The 20,857-nt window shown below is 30.1% G+C and overlaps 2 protein-coding genes across 2 annotated transcripts in view; one reads left to right on the top strand and one right to left on the bottom strand.

Moving 5' to 3' along the window:
* LOC126881285 (splicing factor U2af 38 kDa subunit) overlaps window positions 1–20,857 on the top strand; it is a 31,697-nt gene that overhangs the window by 1,174 nt on the left and 9,666 nt on the right. Inside the window, exons 3-4 of the mRNA XM_050645482.1 lie at window positions 9,875–10,029; window positions 14,637–14,836. Coding sequence (XP_050501439.1) covers window positions 9,875–10,029; window positions 14,637–14,836 — 355 coding nt within the window. The remainder of the gene's footprint in view (window positions 1–9,874; window positions 10,030–14,636; window positions 14,837–20,857) is intronic.
* On the bottom strand, window positions 465–2,610 carry LOC126881284 (uncharacterized). The gene is made up of 2 exons (XM_050645480.1): window positions 1,623–2,610; window positions 465–1,343 (listed from the first exon to the last, which is right to left on the bottom strand). The coding sequence occupies exons 1-2, from the start codon at window positions 1,873–1,875 to the stop codon at window positions 679–681; spliced, it is 918 nt and encodes a 305-aa protein (XP_050501437.1). The 5' UTR covers window positions 1,876–2,610; the 3' UTR covers window positions 465–678.

Below are 20,857 nucleotides of genomic sequence, written 5' to 3'. Positions count from 1 at the left end.
AGCTTAACAGTGTCTAGTCGGACAAACTTTGAGGTATGGGAACACTGGAACAGGGGAAATTTTAATTGTGAAAAAGGTTAAAAATTTGGAACATCAGACTACGAAAACGTTCCATCTATTTTGTCAGACAGAACTTCCAATTGATTTGTTACCAGTTCATTAAACTGTCATGCAAAAATTAGACTGGTGTTTATTACCAACTGGGCATTTTAATAAGTGGAACACAAAGAATATGTCACATGACAGGGGAATCATGTTGGTTAGTAGAGTCGGACAAACATAAGTTTGGGATTGCGACGTAGCGTTTCGCGCAGACAAGCAAACCATTTCTACCAGTGGCGGACGAAAACAGGCAGATTTGAAATAAATTTTTATAAGTAAATTATAATAGTACCTAAATTATATTTAATTAAAGCGAAGAATGAATTTGTTTCTTTTCATTTTCATAGTTTTTAATAATTATGAAGCTTATAATCAGTTGCATTTGATAAAATAATGAGCAAAATATTAGGAGTACTTTAATATATGACAAATTCCTCAATACTTACAATTATTTAATAACATTATCAGGAAGGAAGGAAGGAAGGATTTCAACTATAAAAAAAATTAAACAAGTGTTTATTTTTACTAATTCTAATGTATTTATTTTCTAAACAATGATTCTAAACAAAGTTTTAATTACGATTCTTCGGATGGTTCTAAGATATCTATTCCGGAATTTGAATCACTGTCCTCATCCTCAGAAAAGCTTTCTTCTGATGAACCAGTATTAATAAAAAATTTTAGGTTTTCCAGCGTAGCGTCTAACAAATGCTCTTTTTTTATTAGGGTGTCTTCATATTTGTTTACGTGTTTACATATGCTAGCCCATTCTTGTATTAACACTTCTGAAAATTTTTTTTTCGTTATATTTTCAACATCGTTTATGTTGCATGTTGCATTATGACTGGCCACCCTACCTTTTACCAAAGCCCATATTTTTTCTATAGGGTTTAACTCCGGATGATAGGGAGGCAAGCGAAGTACTTTGTGCCCGTGTTGTTCAAGCTCATGATCTAATACATAAACAGATGGAAAACGTGGTTTATGGACTTTTATAATTTTGTACAATTCCGGCTTGGTTAAGTTTACTGGAAAAGGGATGCTTTTTTCCTGTAACCACTTTACCATAATATCCTTACGGCTGGCAGACGTCACATTTTTTTCCATTGTTACATTATGGTAGGATGCATTGTCAACTACCAGGACCGAATTTTTGGGTAAGTTGGGTAAGAGCTGACTTCTGACCCACTTCATAAAATTAAGGTGGTTCATATCGTCATGATAGTCACCACTCTTGGATCCTGAAAGCAAAAATATCATGAAATTATTGTACAAATTTTTTTAGAGAATTTCTCGGCGAATTGCAATAATAATTGTATATTATTATCTTCACTAAATGTTCCGTTATCAAAAGCTTTTTGCCGAACGACCTTTGCCTTGTTATTAGTTTCATAGACAGCCTTTTGTGAAATTTTTTAACAGTAGAATTTGGTTTATTATGAAACTTAATTATAAAAGTAATTATGGCTTACACAATTGTTATTGTTATTAAAATTAACTTTTTAATTATAAACATGTACCTGATTTAAAAATTAACAGAGCGTTAGGTACAAATCCAGTCTCTCCTCCAGCATGAACAATAATCAGCCTTTTGCCCTTAGAAATTGGTTTCTTGAACGTTTTTCCACTTTGATCTCCCCAGTAATATGGTGGAGTATGGCTGCTGTGTATATAAGTTTCATCAGTATAAATTATGTTTCTACCCTCAGATCGAAATTTAATCAGCTGCTTTAAATACTCTGTTCGTTTTAAACGAATGTCATAACTTTCCATTAGGACACTCCTATTATCTTCGGTTTTTCTCCACCTGTAATTTGTTCGAGATAATTTGAAAAATATCTTTTCAAAAGTATGATGGTTTAAATTTTAAATGTATTAAAACATACAGACGTGAGAACAATTCATTTGAGAAAAATAAAAATTATGTAGAATCGTATGTAACCTTGGAGAGATTTATTTTTTGTTTACAGTTTTTCGGAAATCGAAATCTAAACAAATTATCGATTATAAATACTTGGTACTTTTGAAAAAACATTCTTCATAACTGTAAATTGTAGAAAGTTGAACTAAAACGATGCAAACAAAATATCAATTTGAAATACATTATCCATTATACAATTTTATTTTTTAAGCTGAATAATTACTTTTACTATGTTACCTAAAGCCTAATCCAATTATCGTTTTCCTTAATGTTTCCTTTGACCCTGGAAATTCCATTTGTTTGTTCTTTAGTTTTTGATAGATACCTTAAATAAATAGAAATCGTTAAAATATTTGGAAAGTAAATCTTCTTTTATACTTTAAGTAAATAAAATTGTAAAAGAATTGTATCTATCTACCATTTTTGTTAAAAATGTATCTATATCAGTGTGTTTACGAAAAAACTTTTATTTCGTTCTAAACGGGTACAAACAATTGTTTTATAATTTTACTCACTCTATTTTATTTACCATAAAAAATATAGGTATCAATTTCCCATTGACTAATAATTTTTTAACTTTTAAACTATTTACCGTTAATTGTAGGGGATCTTTTCTCGATGGTGTAGAAGTCGTATATAATATTTTTGATGGTTTTCACTTGTCCACTGCTCAATTCAATTTTTTTGGAACGACAACGTTTTCTTTTTGGACTTTTAAAAGATAAACTAGTCGCTCCATTTTTATTTACGTCTCTACCTTCTTTTCTTATTTTGGTTAAGGTGTTTTTGCTTATACCCGTCGCTGCTAGAATCCTATCCCTACAATTACCAATGTTAAATGTTACTAAACGAAAATATTGCGAAAAAAATTGCAAAAGATTGACGTGAAAGAAGAAACAGTGCCTAAAAACTTGTGTATTTGATCAGAGCATCCTTCCTGTTAGGACGTATGGCTCATAAACATGGACATTAACAAAGGCCAACATAAACAAAATAGAAAGGACTCACAGAAAATATCTACTGTATTAATTCATGTTTTATTCCATGTTGGGAATAACACTTCAAGACAGAAAACCAAACAAATGGATAAGAGAGAAAATAAACGTAAAAAATGTAACTGAGCATATTCAGGGTTAAAGTGGAGATTTGCAGGCCACAATGCGAGACAGGAAGATAAAAGATGGAATGCTGAAATACAAAAAAGGAGACCGTGGACTCAGCTGCAGGAACTCACTGGAAAAGCGCAGCCAAGGACAGACAGATATGGAAAGATTTGGGGAAAGCCTATGTCCAAAGGTGGATAGAAATGGGCTAAATAAGAAGAAGAAGAATAATCTGATGAAACTTCATAAATACAATTATAATAAGAAAATAAGAATAATAGTAACTTTAATATCAAGAAAATAAAATGTCATTAACAATACTTACGTCAATTTACTTAAAGGTATTAACAGGTTTTCGGTTGTTTTGAAATGTGCTGCCTCTTGTTCCATAAATGTAGTAACATTATAAATGATTTCCTTTGCTTGGCTATTCAATCCCAGCCCTTTGATTCCTATCTTTTTAGGAGGCATATTGTTAAATAACTAATGACTTAACTTAACGCACTAGAGATACACTAAATGTCTTAATAATACACTAACTACTACTACTAATATACCAAACACTAAGCTAAAAACTATTAATAAAATATCCAACACGATCAAACCAATACTAAGTTAAACACTCTCTGCGATACGTAATGCACTTCTAACTACGACACTGGCGATCAGCAAACTGGCCGTTTCCATGGTAACGCTAGTAAACAAGAACCACTGCGCATCATCGAGTTTTGAATCATATTCCCAAACTTATGTTTGTCCGAGTCTAATGGCAGTCTGATTTTTGCATGAGAGTTTAATGAAAGGATAACAAATCAATTGGATGTTCTGTCTGACAAAATACATGGACGTTTTCGTAATCTGACGTTCCAAATTTTTAAACTGTTCCAGAATTAAAACTTTCCCTGTTCCAGTGTTCCCGTACATCAAAGTTTGTCCGACTAGACACCGTTAAGCTATTAACAAATTCTCAGCTTGCTATTAATCCACTTTTTTTTGGTACGCATGATCCAGGTCTAGTAGTATAAGATCCACTATCATGTGAATATGGCTTCCATACTTACCCGAACAACCATATGGTTGTTTTAGTCTTAATTATAATTGATTTAGAAAATACATATTTCTTCACTTTAAAGAAATAACATGAAATTTGTAGAGATAAAACATAAAAAGTTGCAACTGTTTCTGCTACATTGTGTAAATATATAAACAGATCTTGCTTCAATGGCATCTGCATGAATATTTCCAATAGATCTATATTTCAGTCTTGTGCTATCTGATGAGTTCTAAGAAGAACTAAATGATAATTAGTTCTACTTTATTCGCATTCATATTCATAAATATTCAAAAAATGACATTTGTTACATCACTAGTAGATAGCTCTATAATTTGCTTTATAATGGTGCCAGCTTTTTTTGTGGATCAGAAGGAACATATTGTTCAAGCAATCTATATAGTGTAATAGGTAAGATTTGTAGCTTTGGGTGGTTCTTCTTTAAGCTATTAGGCCGGCAGCCGGTTTTTTCTGGTAATTAAATAATATGTAGTTAAAAATATTTATTTATACTTAGGTAAATACCGTTAAAGCAGGACGTAACATTGTATGTGTTAAAATTAATTTTATCAATTTTTTAATAATTACATTTAACGTCACAGGGACCCTCCCTCTTACCACATGCTTGCATTAATAACTGATGTAGAATAGCTTTTATAATTAATCTTGTTATTGTTAGAATTATTGATACTAAAAGAACTTTATAAAAACACAGTTAGATCTAAAATTACTTTAGGTATACAGTTCAAAACTTTTAAAATTCAGCACAAAATGCAAGCATGTCCCCGTTCTTTTTTTATTTATTAAAAATACAAAATCTAAAACTATTTTTTTAACCGAGTCTTTTCATTACTACACTCACACTTACTACACTTATGCTTGGAAAATGAATTGCACAACACAACAATTAAAATACTGATACACTTAACTCATTTTCTCCTTCTTCCGTATTTTCTTCGTCACTATTATCGCCCAATTCAATAATAAATTTATTCCACCATTAATGTGGAAGTGCCCAATCTTCTTATAATATTCTTCCACTTTGATCACTTTGGCGATTCTTTTCTGCCAGTCTACTTTTTTTTTTTTTTTTTATTCCATTTATTAAAATACGTAATAACAATATACAAAAAAAATACATTAAAAAACCAAGAGCCGTAGCTATGCTGGTTTTGTGGTAACATAATAAACATAAATATAATAGTAACAGATTACATAACATAAAACTTTTTAGACTACTTTGCACTGAAGGTTAAGTTTTCCTATATAGATTCATTAAAAAAATTGTATTAAAGTAAATGATTAAATTATTATTTATTATTAAATTGTTATAGAATTATATTCAATTAAAGCTATCTGTTGTAGTAGTTAGTAAGAAGTAACTCTTTTAATTCAGTTTTAAATCTTTCTAGCCTGCAGTCTTTGATCTTTGTGGGTAACTTATTATACAAAATCAGACCACTTTGGTAATATTGGCTACTTCTTTTGTAATTATCTCAATTACCTTTTTTCAAATTTAGGAAATTTATTTGAACGCCTTATACTTGGTTTGAATTGTCCCCAAATTAACTCAATAGGATTGAAAACACAAAAATAAGGGGGAAGTCTCAATATAGTGTGTCTCCATGCTTTTCGGCAATACTCTCTAGAGCGTATAATTTTCTAAATTTCTTTCTTGTGTAGAACTTCAATAAGTTGTTTTTCGTGTAAAAATCTTCGAAATACAAATCATTTTCCATTAAAAAATTTTGCAGGTCAGCTTTCTTTGAAGATGTATTTGGTATTTTGGTGAGCTGTCGGGAATGATAGGAAGCGTTGTCAAGCACTATTACGCTGTTTTTCTCCAAGTTTGGGATCAGCGAGTTTTCAAACCAATCTTCAAAAATGTCAGCTTCCATATTCTTGTGGTAGTCAACGTTACAATCTTCCATTTTCTTCCCACATAATTTTAAAGCATTCGGAACCCATCCCTCACTTCCTCCGCAATGTACAATAATAATTAGCTGCGAGCCTTTATTTGCAGGCATTTCTGGTATGCACATGCTTGAACCATCTGTCCATCCTTTCTTTACTGTATCGTGGGTATCATACCAAGTTTCATCTAAATAATAAATTCTCTTATTTTCTTGCCTATATTTAGTAATTTCTTCTAGGTACATATACGTCTGTTGACTATTCTTTGTCTTTCCATAATTATTGGTTGACTTTTATTTATTTTTTTTTTTTTGAATTTAAAGCCCATTTTTTTGTCCAGTTTTGAAGAGTTTTCTCACAGCAGTTCATATTTCGACCGGTTGTTTCCAATTTCTTTCTTATTATTTCTATTGTAGGTACTTCATTGCTTTTGTAGCAGTCGTATATTGTGGTTTTCAATAGTTTTACAAGTGATGGATTTAAAGGTCTTGAAAATTTGTAGTCACATCGTTTCTTGCGATGGTAGGGTTCATTTTTAACTATTTTATATACAGTAGAAAGTGGAATTTCTGTTAAACTAGAGGTGGCTTGTGCCACTAGTGTTTCATCGAAGCCGAATTTCTTACGTAGATTTTTGTATACATTCAAACATACTTGCTGTGTTTCAGCATTTAAATGCATTCGAATCTTCTTTACGGGCACTTTTTTTAGTAATTACATTCACACTAGCACTGGCAATTTCTACAATATCAGCGTTATCATACGCGATATTTACATTATCCTACGGGCGTGACATCACTATTCACATTAATTAAATTACAATAATCAACACTTTACACTCTCCAAACGAAATACTAAACCAATATTCAAAATAATTACAGCAAACAAAACACTCGAATCACTACACTGCTACCGAACTAAAACTACTATCGTTTTGCACGACACTTGTGAATCGATGGGAGGTCTGGGCGTAAAAACACAGATGAGTTCAAAGGGGCTGCTTCTTAAAAGTTTGAACTAATATCTTTTAATTGAAGAATATCATATTTCACCGGCTTAAAGCTATTCCACAATATGTTTTACTTGGACAATACTTCTCATTCCTCTGGTATTGTCCTTCTTCCTCATGCTTGTTAACCGTTTTCTTGACAATGTAACAAATTTGTAACATTTTCATTTTAGGTCCTAGGCGAGTTCTAGGTGACTTTGGGCGCATTTTGTTAGTTACATTTTGTAATAATATAAAACTGTCCCTAAATGGCAATAGTTCGCTTATATTTTTATTATTACCGGTTTCTGATAACTTCTAAAAGATGCCATCTGCCATTGGTTGTATTTTTGAGAAGGTTCTCGACTTTTTTTATAAACTTTTCATTTTTTATAACAAATCTTGTGTTTTTTTATTTTGATGATTGTTTTATATTGTGCAGTTACCTTATAAATAGAGAGTGTAAGTATGTTTTAGTTGTTTTTTTTTGTTTCTTGAACTATCAAAAAACGTTGTCAAACATTTGTAACTAATAAGTCAGGCACTACTTTCAGTGCATGAAGTGTGAATTAACTATATTGATTGGGAAATAAGCCACAATTAAATTGAAAAAATAATTTTGTTAACGTTTCGACATCCAAATCAGATGCTGTTGTCAAAATACAAAATATGTATTGATAAATTAAACAAAATTGTTGATGCTTAGTAAAAAATTCGTGTAATAATTTATTTAATCTTACTCATTTATATCGGCAATTCAGACATATATTATAAATTTTAAAGAAGACTTTAAAATGATATTGCCAATATTTATGAGTTGCCTTCCTGGGACGACTTTACTAAAAGATAGTTCATTCGATTACATAAAATATGAAATCAACCTCAATCCAAGAATATCGGTCACAAAAAATTCATAGCAAGTGATTTGTCTTTAAAAAGACAACCGCATGCAACGGTGACAGTAAAATTCTCGTGTTAGAGATTCCACAGTAAATCACGAGGGAAAACCTCGTGATACTATCCCTACATCATAAGTATTAGGTCTTACATTTAGTTTACTCTCAAAAATAATAGCAAATTCTGACCTTAATATTAAATTAAATTCATATTATGTTATTTTAATGAATAATACATACTTTATAATATATAAATAATACTGAAGTTTAAAAAACTAACTCGATATGTTATTGACCTAATCGTGGTATTTTATTTCTATTGACCTCCTCTTTAAGTATGGGTAACCACATCCTACTGCATTCTACCACAATATAGTTAATTATAAAAATGCCACAAGGAAATAGCTTCAGAACAACATAAAGTGTGGAGGTAGGCGACTTTGTCTGAATGAAAAAAGAAACTGTTTTATGCCTATTATCACAAATAAGAAGTTACCTAGATTATAAGCATTTTATTTAGAATATAATAATTACAGTCGGAAAAATGAAAGAATACCCATGAACGATCACAGTAATCACATATTATTCAGATTATTAATAATCTATCTCTCTCTTTTGTTATTTATGGAAAAAAACAGCAAATAAATAATATGTGATATTGTTAATATAATATAATAATAATATAATAATAATATAATAATATTGTTCATGGGTATTCTTTCACTTTTCCGACTGTATACGCTGTGAGCTCGTACATAGAGGGGATATTTATAAATTCGCCAGCGCCAGTAGTGACAAGTCTGTAAACCTTTACCGGAAATTTGACATAAATGTCAAAGTAATTAATTTAAAATTAAAATTAAAAACATTAATTATAAAAAATATTAGTTGGTCAAAGCTGTGGTATATATTTTTACCTTAAATATACTTAAGTTAATACTGAATTTAAGTTTTTTTAATGTTCCGTAATATGTAATTATAAATTAATCTATTAATCCTAGCGCCATCTATACGATAATTATGAAAGTATCCGAAGTAAGAAATTCATATTTTGTCAATAGAACGTCAAAATGATTAGCAAAATCTTAAAAAAATCGATTACAATTTAATTACTTTTTTCCGTTGTAAATATTAAGCGATAACAATTAAATAATAAATTTAAAAATTACCGGTGAAAGTTGAATTAGTAGTCCACTAGGAGCGACACCAGCGAAGCTCAGAGCGTATACTTTATAAATAAATAATTCTATTTTAAATTTACAAACATTTTTTTTATTTTTGGAAAAATTCTTTTTTTTTAATTCAATGGTTGGCAAGGGGCATTATGACGCGAGAGTACTCCCATGAACTCAGATATAGTTTTGGGAAATCGTTTCAAACCTTAGAAAATGCATGGATCATCGTGATAACAAGGTTTATGGTAATCTTGGCAATGTAACAAATTCAAATTTGGTACTTAGCGATAAATTAAAAGTGAATTATCTATGTCATAAATTTTTAAATAATTCTAGAAAGGCATTAATAGAAAGAAAACACAGTTTTCACGTTTTTATTTTGGTTTGTCAAGAAAAGGGTTAATGTTTGTGGCTGAAATATAATATCGACGGCGGAAAGGCAGGACCTCGTAACTGAAAAATTTGTATAAAATGAGTTACTTCGGTTTTCGCTTTAGAATAAGTGTATCGGCACCTATTAAAGAACGGTTACAGCTGGGAAAATTTCCAGAAGGCTTTCTCAGCTGTAACCGCTGTTTAATAGGTGCTGATACACTTATTCTAAAGCGAAAACCGAAACTCATTTTATACAAATTTTTCAGTTACGAGGGCCTGCCTTTCCGCCGTCGACATGTAACAGTAATTTATATCGTCTTGTATGACAAAACACTATATTTATTTTTAGTGGTTGCTAATGTATCTGACGAAGAAATGCAAGAGCATTATGACAACTTTTTTGAAGATGTCTTTGTGGAGTGTGAAGATAAATATGGTGAAATTGAAGAAATGAATGTTTGCGATAATTTGGGAGATCACCTAGTAGGAAATGTGTACATCAAGGTAAGGTTTTAATACAGTAGTGCCTCGTATCCATGTTATTGGTATCCGATGTTTCAATATTATCTGCAATATGTCACACTGAGACTAGAAACAAGTAATTTACAAGTTTTTGTGTATGTTATTTTCATAGCCACTATTTACCCACGAATACGAGAGCACTTCTCTATTGTTGTTAAATGTAAATTTAGTATCTGGTCTTTGCCATTTGAGAATCATTTCGATACACCAGTTCCAATGTGTAATAAGTCAAAAATCATTAGTTAAGAGCTATTCCAGGTCAAATCAACACACTTTGAATTAATTTTTTTCCTGACCTATTTAGATTTTGTTAAAATTTAGAGTATTCATAGTGGATGATGATTAGGTGAAGAAAAATACAAAATTTTAAATTTTTATCTCAAGCCGTTTCCGAAATATGTTTATGTAAAGTTTTCCAAAAAGGTCCAAAACTCCGCGACAATACTTTATTGGAATGGTTGTAGAAGCTGACCTGATTGAGCTAGAATGCTGGGAGAGGTATAAGTTTTTTTCCAAAAAGTACATAATTTAAAATTTTCATAATATTCCTACAAATACATAGTACTGTTGTTAAGGCTATGGGTACATAATTCGCAAATATTTTACGTGTATCACTACTTTTTCTGTCTTTACACGGCAAATTACGTGTAGTAAAATTCACACTGGTATGGATATGTAAACATTACTAGAATGTCATTCTACTTGAAAATGTCATCATTAATTTAAAGAGATGGCTTTTGAATGTTCTTGGATAACTGTTATTTTTATAATTGCAAATTATTAATTCAGTTAATAAATGTGATAATTTTTTCACTAACTATGTATTCAGTGATTGTAATAATTTATTTGTACAACAAAAACTAATACTCAATCGAGAAAAGAGGAAAAGTGTTAAAGTGATTTTTTTAATAATATATTGTTATGGAACGCTTACAATTTTGAACATTTTTAACAACAAAATACTTGGATCACAGAATATATTATCCTGATGTATTCTCTGCTTGGATCTTCCACAAATAATACACAATAAATAACTTTTTATTAAGTTCACGTCTTAAATCAATTATTTATCAAATACACTATATATCAATAATATTTAATCAATACCTCAAAATATTCCCGATGCAATGTCAAATATTTAAAATTGTCAATGATTGTCAGTGTCTGACTGACAATATTATGCTGACAATATTATATTCAGCTGAGTGCGTTGTAAGACAAAGATAGATTTGGAAAATATTACCACGGCATTGTGTTCATTTTTTTCGAATCCTGAAAACCCAATAAATATTTTTGAAAAATTTAAATGCAGAATCAAAGATTAAATTATTACCGAGGGCCGAAAGTCCCTTAGAATAATTAAAAAGTTTATTTTTAATGAGATATTTGAAATTAAAAATCACACTAAATTTTCTCTTAGTTTTTCACCCCTGTAACTTATTTAAATAAACATTATAGAAGTTCTCAGGGACTTTCGGCCCTCGCTAATAACGTAATCTTTTATTCTGCGTTTAAATTTTTCAAAAATACTTATTAGTTTTCTCAGGATTCGAAAAAAATGAATCCCCATTTGAATAGCATTGCAGCCGAAAATACGTACCGATCCTCTTAATAACATATAAAAATTTTATCATGGGATGGGATGGTGATGGATTCAACATAAAAAAAATTAATTTCACACATACAGTATAGTGCAAATGAAAGGAATAAATTCGTAATGTCGCAAGTTGGCTACTTTAAGGAAAAATCCCGAAACAGGTCGATTTTTATTTTTAAATTGTAATTTTTTGGCGTTGTTCTGAAGCTATTTCCTTGTGGCATTTTTATGATTAATTATTTATATGGGAAATAAGCCACAATTAAAATGAAAAAAATAATTTTATTAACGTTTCGACGCCCAAATCGGGTGCCGTTGTCAAAATACAAAATACTACTAATGGAAACAAAAATGTTGTTGCTTAGTAAAAAAATTCTTCTAATAATTTATTTAATTTGACTCATTTATATCGGCAATTCAGATACATATGATACATTTTAAAGTAGAAGACTTTAAAATGATATTGCCAATATTTATGAGTTGCGTTCCTGGGACGACTTTACTGAAAGATAGTTCATTCGATTACATGAAATCAACCCCAACTCAAGAATATCCGTCACAAAAAAAATTAAATCATATTTTTTTTTTTTTATCTTAGTTTTCTATTTTATTATTAGTTTTCCCTCGTGATTTACTATGAGATCTCTAACACTAGAATTTTAATGCCACCGTTGCATGTGGTTGTCTTTTTAAAGACAGATCACATGCTATGATTTAATTTTTTTTGTGACGGATATTCTTGAGTTGGGGTTGATTTCATGTAATCGAATGAACTATCTTTCAGTAAAGTCGTCCCAGGAACGCAACTCATAAATATTGGCAATATCATTTTAAAGTCTTCTACTTTAAAATGTATCATATGTATCTGAATTGCCGATATAAATGAGTCAAATTAAATAAATTATTAGAAGAATTTTTTTACTAAGCAACAACATTTTTGTTTCCATTAGTAGTATTTTGTATTTTGACAACGGCACCCGATTTGGGCGTCGAAACGTTAATAAAATTATTTTTTTCATTTTAATTGTGGCTTATTTCCCATATAAATAATTAATCATAATTTTTTGGCATTCTGTATCATACTAGTGACGTCATCCATCTGGGCGTGATGACGTAGGTAATCAATAATTTTTTAAATGAGACTATAGGTCGTGTGTTAGCTCATTTGAAAGGTTATTCAATTCTCTATTCAGTAATATAAACAATAATATAATTATTTATACAGGGTGTGCAAAAACTTTTTTTTAATTAAATTAATTGACAAAAAAAGAAGAATGTATGTAATTTATTTGATTTAAAATATATTTTACTGTTGCCAGAAACAGATAAATTACATACATTCTTCTTTTTTGTCAATTAATTTAATTTAAAAAAAACTTTTTTTGCCACACTGTATAAATAATTATGTTATTGTTTATATTACTGAACAGAGAAATAACCTTTTAAATGAGCTAACACACGACCTATAGTCTCATTTAAAAAAATCATCGATTAAGTCATCACGCCCAGATGAATGACGTCACTAGTATGATACATATATGCCAAAATATACAGTTTAAAAATAAAAATCGACCTGTTTCGGAATTTTTCCTTAAAGTTGCCAACTTGTGACATTACGAATTTATTTCTTTCATTTGCACCATACTGTATGTGTGATATTTATTTTTTTTATGTTGAACCCATCACCATCCCATGATAAAAAATTTTTAACAACAGTACTATGTATTTGTAGGAATATTATGAAAATTTTAAATTATGTATGCTGTATATATATCACTGTAAAGAGCTTTAAAAATGCTGCAAAATGACACCTCTCCCAGCATTCTAGCTCAATTAGGTCAGCTTCTACAACCATTCCAATAAAGTAGGTATGATCGGGGTGTTTTGGACCTTTTTGGAAAACTTTACATAACCATATTTCGGAAACGGCTTGAGATAAAATTTAAAATTTTGTATTTTTGTTTCTCTTATTAGCCACTGTGAGTATTCCAAATTATAACCAAATCTGAAGAGAGGACGGAAATTAGGTGTGTTGAGTTGATATGAAAAGAAAGATTCCCTTAAGAGAAAATAGAAAAATTATTACCTACTATTTTATGGCGAAATATGTGTGTATTTTCTTTCATGTGCAAAATATGTATTTTCTTCTTTTTCTTCTACGGTACTACAGCCCAAATTGAGCATTGGCCTCCTTTATTTTTTGCCTCCACCATTGTTTGTCTGTGGCTGCTCTTCTCCATACACGGACTCCTAAAAGGGCATGTGCCTCGCTGTTTACTGTGTCTTTTCAGTGCTCTTTTTGCTAGCCTACCCTCTCCCATTCTTATCACATGTCCGGTCCATTGCAATTGTTGTAATCTAATGAAGTCTGACAGGGGTGTTTCCTTATAAAGTTGATAAAGCTCCTTGTTATATCGACTTCTGAAGATTCCGTTTTTCCTCACAGGTCCTAGTATTCTCCTCAGTACTTTCATGAAATGTGTGACAGTACAGAACGTTATTCTAGAGTTGTTACTCTTTGGAACCCGTAAATATTGGTTATTGAAGCACTTTACAATACAGTGGAACCCCGATAAGTCGGCCCCGATAACCCGGAAGTCCGGCTAAACCGGACCGATTTTCAGCAGAAAAAACGAATATTTTTTCACTTTTTTTCAAGTTTTTTACCAAGAGATAAACAATAATGTATACAACTGTATGTAATTTAGATGTACTGTGCATATGTATTTCATTTTTTTGCAATTATAATGTGTATTTGTTTACTATTATTTATTATATTTTATTATTTTTAAATTATTCTCCGCCTAACCCGGATTTTTGATAACCCGGATCGGCCGTGGTCCCGATTAATCCGACTTATCGAAGTTCCACTGTACTTGACTCCAAATCGATAAAATTCAGACTTAATACTCTTCGGAACTGGTGTATGATTTATAGATTAAAAAATAGTAGCATGACATATTTGATATTATGACGAACCTTTGTTTCCTAGTTTCGCAGGGAAGAAGATGCTGAAAAAGCTGTAAATGATTTGAATAATCGTTGGTTTGGTGGAAGACCAGTATATGCTGAGTTAAGCCCTGTGACTGATTTTAGAGAAGCTTGTTGTCGTCAGTATGAGATGGGGGAATGTACAAGATCAGGTTTCTGCAATTTTATGCACTTGAAGCCAATCTCTCGAGAGTTGAGAAGGTAATTTCAAAAATATTACTTATTTGAAACTATATTGATTAAGTATTAAATTTTGTGCATTACTAATTGTTTACTCGGATTTCTCTCTTGGATTTTAGTTAAAGAATAATAATTTATCATCCTCCCATGTTTTCAAATCCGTTTTGCCAGGTCAAACAATAAGAAGAAAGTAAAAGAGTCCAAGAACTGAGGGTTTGACTAAAAAAAATCATCTGTGGTTTTCTAGTAGCAGGTTATCATTTATGACTAGAAATCGAATTAGGGGTAATCTTGGCAAGATTTTATTTTTAATATAAAATTTTATATACAAATTTTTTTCTTAAACCAATAGCTTTTGAGCTAAATGACAAAATGTTGGTAACAACTTGGTTTCCTCCTCTTTTCATTCCTTTAAAGATTGATGCAAACAAAAAAAAAATTATTGGAAAATATATTCCTAATTACTTTATGTAAATACTGGATTTTAATATATTGTGGCATTTTAATATTATTTTCTATCTTTAATGGAAATTAATCACAATTTCAGTTGAAAATACATTTATTTTGATGTTTCGATTTCTACTTCGGAAATCATTCTGTGTATATTTTAAATAAAATTGTGGTATATTCCCACAAAATATATTAGTGTAGAGATGTTAAGAAACTAGTTTCATCCCTCATTACAGTCCTAGTCATAAATTATATTCAGCAATGAAACTGCCTCACAGTGGTTCCAAATGCTGAAAACGTGGTAATGAGGTTAAATAAAAAGTCCCTATTTAGGGATTTTCATGTTTACAGTTGTTTTCTCATACTGTCGCAGAGTCGTAATACGCAGGTATAAGGATCAGACCGGATCTATTCTTATTCATAACTCCGGGACAAGCAAACCATGTGCAACCTTATATTGGCCGGCAGTGAAAGTCAAAAAGAACGCGTATATATTGAAAAGACAGTCAAATGTTTTGTAGTTTATCAATTTTATTGCTGTAAAGCAGATTCTTGTTTTTCAAGCATGTGTTTATGTAAGATAAAAGTTAAAGATTTGATAAAAAATAAATGCATACACTTTGTTAATGAATAAGAAGTAAAAATATACTTGAAATATAAAGTAAAAATATACTTGAATGAATTAAAATTTCTTAAAAATACATTCAAAAAGTACATAATTCTGCGATTAATGTTTATTAATCTCAAAATGTACAGTCAGAAGATACAGAATCACATTGGTTTAACTGCCTTTGTATTGCCAGCAGTTTTTTGAATACGAAAATGTGAAATGACGCATATTACATGATTCTGGCGATTGTTGCGTTTGTATGGGCGGTTATACATAAGTAATAGGTTCTGAATATTGTACTTAAAAAGCATATGCGTTTAATATTAAATTTTCGGCCATATTGGATCCGCCATTTTGTTTTTCAAAAAATAATGCTAGATTTGTAATCAGCGTTCCAAATTTGACAAAAAATTTTGCGTTCTGATTGATATTTTTAATTTATTTCCGCCATGTTAGATCTGCCATTTTGTTTTTAAAAAAATAATGTCAGATTCGTAATAAGCAATGCCAAAAACCCTTAAGTACGAAAGTAATTCCAAGGTATATGAAAAATATACGCTTTTAAAGGTTCATGATCACCTTTTCGACATCTGGAACCACAATGCACCGGTATAAATTATTTTTTGATATCTATCTTTTTTTAGCCTCAATTTTTTGGGTAACAATATTCTCAGTATAAATATGTCTTTATAAGTCTTAAGGGTAAAATTTTACATTTGAGAAGTCTTAAAAAGACAAAAATGTTTTTTAAATTAAACTTCACTAACAATTTATTTTATTGACATAATTTAATTCATGATTGTCGATAGACCTTGTCCATTTTATTTTTAAGTCTAGAGATGTAGTTTATCAAATAGAGCACCAACCTTAAAATTTTGCCAGTCTGCATAGAAGAAGAAAGTATTCAAAATAATACAGATATGTTATAATCATGACTTTTTGCTATTCTCTGGTTAGTTTTAGTGTACATTCTGGCCCAGAAAATTATTCAGTTAAATAATGTATTAACCCTCCGATAGACACGTCTTGTAAAGTTACATGAGCGGACATACTGCGGTACCTAATGCCGCACATATAAAAAACGGTATTAGATGTTAAAAAAAAAACAAAAATTTGTTAGAATAACAAAAGAAAAGCGTTATTTTTAACTTTCTATTGTATGATTTTAACATAGTGTATCGACTCATGCGCAAAATAAAAAACAAGTAGTCAGTCTTACAATGTAATCTGAACAAAGAAAACGTTTACAACAAAAAAAAATGCACAAACATTCCAAAAGTAAAATACCTAAATACAAAATAATTGAATTAGCATACACATTGCACTAAATTTTTTTCTCACTTTGATTTTTGCAAAAAAAATTATTGAACAACTCTCACTTCAACATTATATTTAGTGTGACCAACTCCAATTCAGTGGAATTCGGAACAAGGCAGAAAAAAATACCTGAAATCCGGGACTTTTTAGTGAAAATCGGACCATTTTTTTAATCTTCTTCTTTAAGTACCGTGCCCAAATTTTTAGGCGTGGGTAGCTTCCATAACAATTTGCCGATATCGTTCTCGATCTTGTGCGGCATGTAACAATTGATCTGCTGATAAGCCAGTCCATTGACGAAGGTTTCGGAGCCATGAATATTTCTTTCGACCAATTCCTCTTTTTCCGTCGATTTTTCCATTGAGTATTAACTGCAGCATCCTGTATCTGCTACCTCTCATTATATGCCCCAGATATTCAAGTTTTCTCTTTTTTATCATCTTCATTAAGTCACCTTCGCCTTGACCTACTCTGTTTAATTAAAACTTCTCTGTTTGAAATGCGTTGAACCCAAGATATTCTGAGCATTCTACGATACAACCACATCTCAAAGGCTTCTAATTTGTTCATCATATTAACCTTCATGATCCAGGTTTCACATCCATATAGTAATACAGGATACACATAACATTTTAGGAACTTGATTCTTAGTTGTAAATTCAGCTGAGAGTTGCTCAGAATAGATCTAAGTTTCATAAATGCTCCTCTTGCAATTTCTATACGAGTTTTAATTTCTTCATCCGGATTTAGTGTCTCGTTTATCCAACATTCTAGGTATTTTTTTAATATCATTATTTTATTGATTATCTGATTATTTAACATTTTTATGTTGCCAATAATATTTTTGATTGGATTAAGCTACAATTGTTTGTAATTATATTTACATTTTTGTTAGTTTTTGACGTTTCTACTTCCAATCCGGAAATCATTCTCAAAAAAGGAAAAATTAGACAATCAACTGGTGTTGGATTTGAAATATAATTGTCAAACATGCCACAAGAAAACAGCTTCAGAACAATTTTTTGTTGATTACTTCTTACTATCATATTTTTTGTCGAACGATTGGATTTGCTTAAAAATGAGAAGAAAATCTTTAAAAATCAATACATTCATATTTTAAATTGATCTCAATGAACAAAAATTATTCAACACGATATTTAAAATACAGAAACGAAAAAAGTCCACAGTTTGAGTTTTCGTAGAAGTATAATACCACGATATAAAAAGCATGCGTTTGTTATGTTGTATTAGTATCACACTCTAGAAATTATCGACTTTTTTTGGTCCCACCAATTCTATTTGATGTGAAGTCTTAGAAGAATAACGTATTCAAAATTTCAAAATAGAATTTTACTAAAACGTTGAAAATTTGGATGGCCCTGACGCCTTATCCATGTCCCGAATTTTTCGGACTAGTTGGTCACACTAATTATGTTGTATGTTTCAGTTTTCTTTTAGAAACTGTTTCATATTGTGCAACAATTATCTTAACAATATTTGGTTTTTCCATGTCTGTTATTTTTAGTTTTTCTCCAGCGAAATTCCATCGCGTGTAAAACTTTTCTTAAGCTTTTGTATGAGCCAGTATAGCTATTATTTGATATTAATTTTTAATGTGTGTCACAGAGTTGGAATTTTCTTATCTACAGTATAATAATTACTTATGAATCAGAGAAGTGAGAAAATCTTTATCATCATAGATATTTATTTTCTGGCGTTTTGCCAGTTAATAGTATATTATTCAACGAGCGTGTAGTGTAGCCATTACATGAAAGTAGAATACTATACTTTTTCTACGGCCTTTTTTATTTTAATTAGTGAAAAAATATAATTATGAACTACTCGAGATTAAAATTATAATTTACAAAAATAAATTTTGTAATTTTGTTTACCAATAGTACACGGCTGAATAATTGGTTGCTTACTATTAGCAAATGCTGTCTTAATTATGTATTGTAAAAACTTCAACAAGAAATAGTCAATTCAAGTTATATTCATTTCCGAAAAATTAAAATTACAAATTAAAAAGTACAAATTTGTACCTACGATCATTGTAATAAATAGGAAATTGCTATTATAGGTGGGCGTATTTTATAAAGTTGTAATGTACATTTATATTTAACTACATATATATAATATAATAATATAACTATATAATATGTTGTATATTTAAAATACCGGGTGTCCACTTATATTTTCCCCCATTTTAACTGCCTACAACTTCTAAACGGCTTAAGATAGAAATATGAGGTTTTCGATGAAATGTTTTATTTTAGTAAAAGTTTTGTCTGAATGGATTGAATTTTTTATATCGCTTTCAAATACGAAAAGACAAATGGCGGATTTTTGAAAAAAACGTTGTTGACTTTTTTTTAATGGAACACCCAGTATATTTTTTTGTAAATTGAAAGAAAGGTCATTCACCTATCCAGCGATATAAAGTTTTTCAAAATCGGTTGTCAAATCACTGAGTAATTCATTTTTAAAATGAGCGGTGCAACGTGGATATCGCATACCTAAATAACATAACTAAGCAAAATGATATTATGTTATGTGATTTCCACATTGCATCTTTCATTTTAAAAATTATTTGCTCAGTCATTTGAAAACAGATTTTAAAAAATTTAATATCGCTGGATAGGTAAATGACCGTTTTTTCAAGCTACAAAAAAAAACATACTGAGTGTTTCAATAAAAAAGTCAACGTATTTTTTTTCCAAAAATCCGCCATTTTTTATTTAAAAGCGACATAAAAAATGGTCACTTACCTAAAAACTTGAAAAAACGGTCATTTCCCTATCCAACGATATAATTTTTTTTAAAATCGGTGGTCAAATGACTGAGTAATTAATTTTTAAAATGAGAGATGCAATGTGGAAATCACATATTATGTTATTTAGGTATGTGATATCCACGTTGCACCTCTCATTTTAAAAATGAATTACTCAGTGATTTGACAACCGATTTTGAAAAACTTTATATCGCTGGATAGGTGATGACCTTTCTTTCAATTTACAAAAAAATATACTGGGTGTTCCATTAAAAAAAAGTCAACAACGTTTTTTTTTTCAAAAATCCGCCATTTTTCTTTTCGTATTTGAAAGCGATATAAAAAATTCAGTCCATTCAGACAAAACTTTTACTAAAATAAAACATTTCAGCGAAAACCGCATATTTCTATCTTGAGCCGTTTAGAAGTTATAAGCAGTTAAAATGGGGGAAAATATAAGTGGACACCCGGTATATAACACAATATAACTTTATAAAATAAACACAATATAAGTTTGAAATTCCAATAAACACAGCAAATACGCTAATGTCACTGTCATTGAAAATGATAAACGTCAATGTTCATAATAGTAAACAAGGTATAAAAGTAAAAATTATACTGATCCATGGTTACAGTTAAAAATTCTTTAAACATTCTTCGAAGTTAATTATTGAGATAAATTACAATAATTATTGTGTTAAATAAACAAGTTTAAGTAATTTTATTTGCAGTTTATATAATACTAATGGGTCGCCCCCAAAATCGATACTGTCATTAACACGCCTAACTTCACGCGCAACTTTGATACGAGATTATAAAAAAATTTGCATTGAAATCCAGATGCCGTAATTTTTTGAGCAATATAAAGTGAGTACAAAGACATACATAATTTTTT

The sequence above is a fragment of the Diabrotica virgifera genome, chromosome 3, assembly GCF_917563875.1.
Source record: "Diabrotica virgifera virgifera chromosome 3, PGI_DIABVI_V3a".
NCBI classification, from domain to species: domain Eukaryota; kingdom Metazoa; phylum Arthropoda; class Insecta; order Coleoptera; family Chrysomelidae; genus Diabrotica; species Diabrotica virgifera.
This window is presented reverse-complemented; position numbering and strand designations above follow the sequence as displayed.

Excerpts from the sequence above, each read along its gene's own strand:
- LOC126881284 (XM_050645480.1), bottom strand. The coding sequence starts at position 1,875 with ATGGAAAGTTATGACATTCGTTTAAAACGAACAGAGTATTTAAAGCAG. Across the intron at positions 1,344-1,622 it reads TCTGTTAATTTTTAAATCAG|GATCCAAGAGTGGTGACTAT; the intron begins GTACATGTTTAT and ends TTTTGCTTTCAG.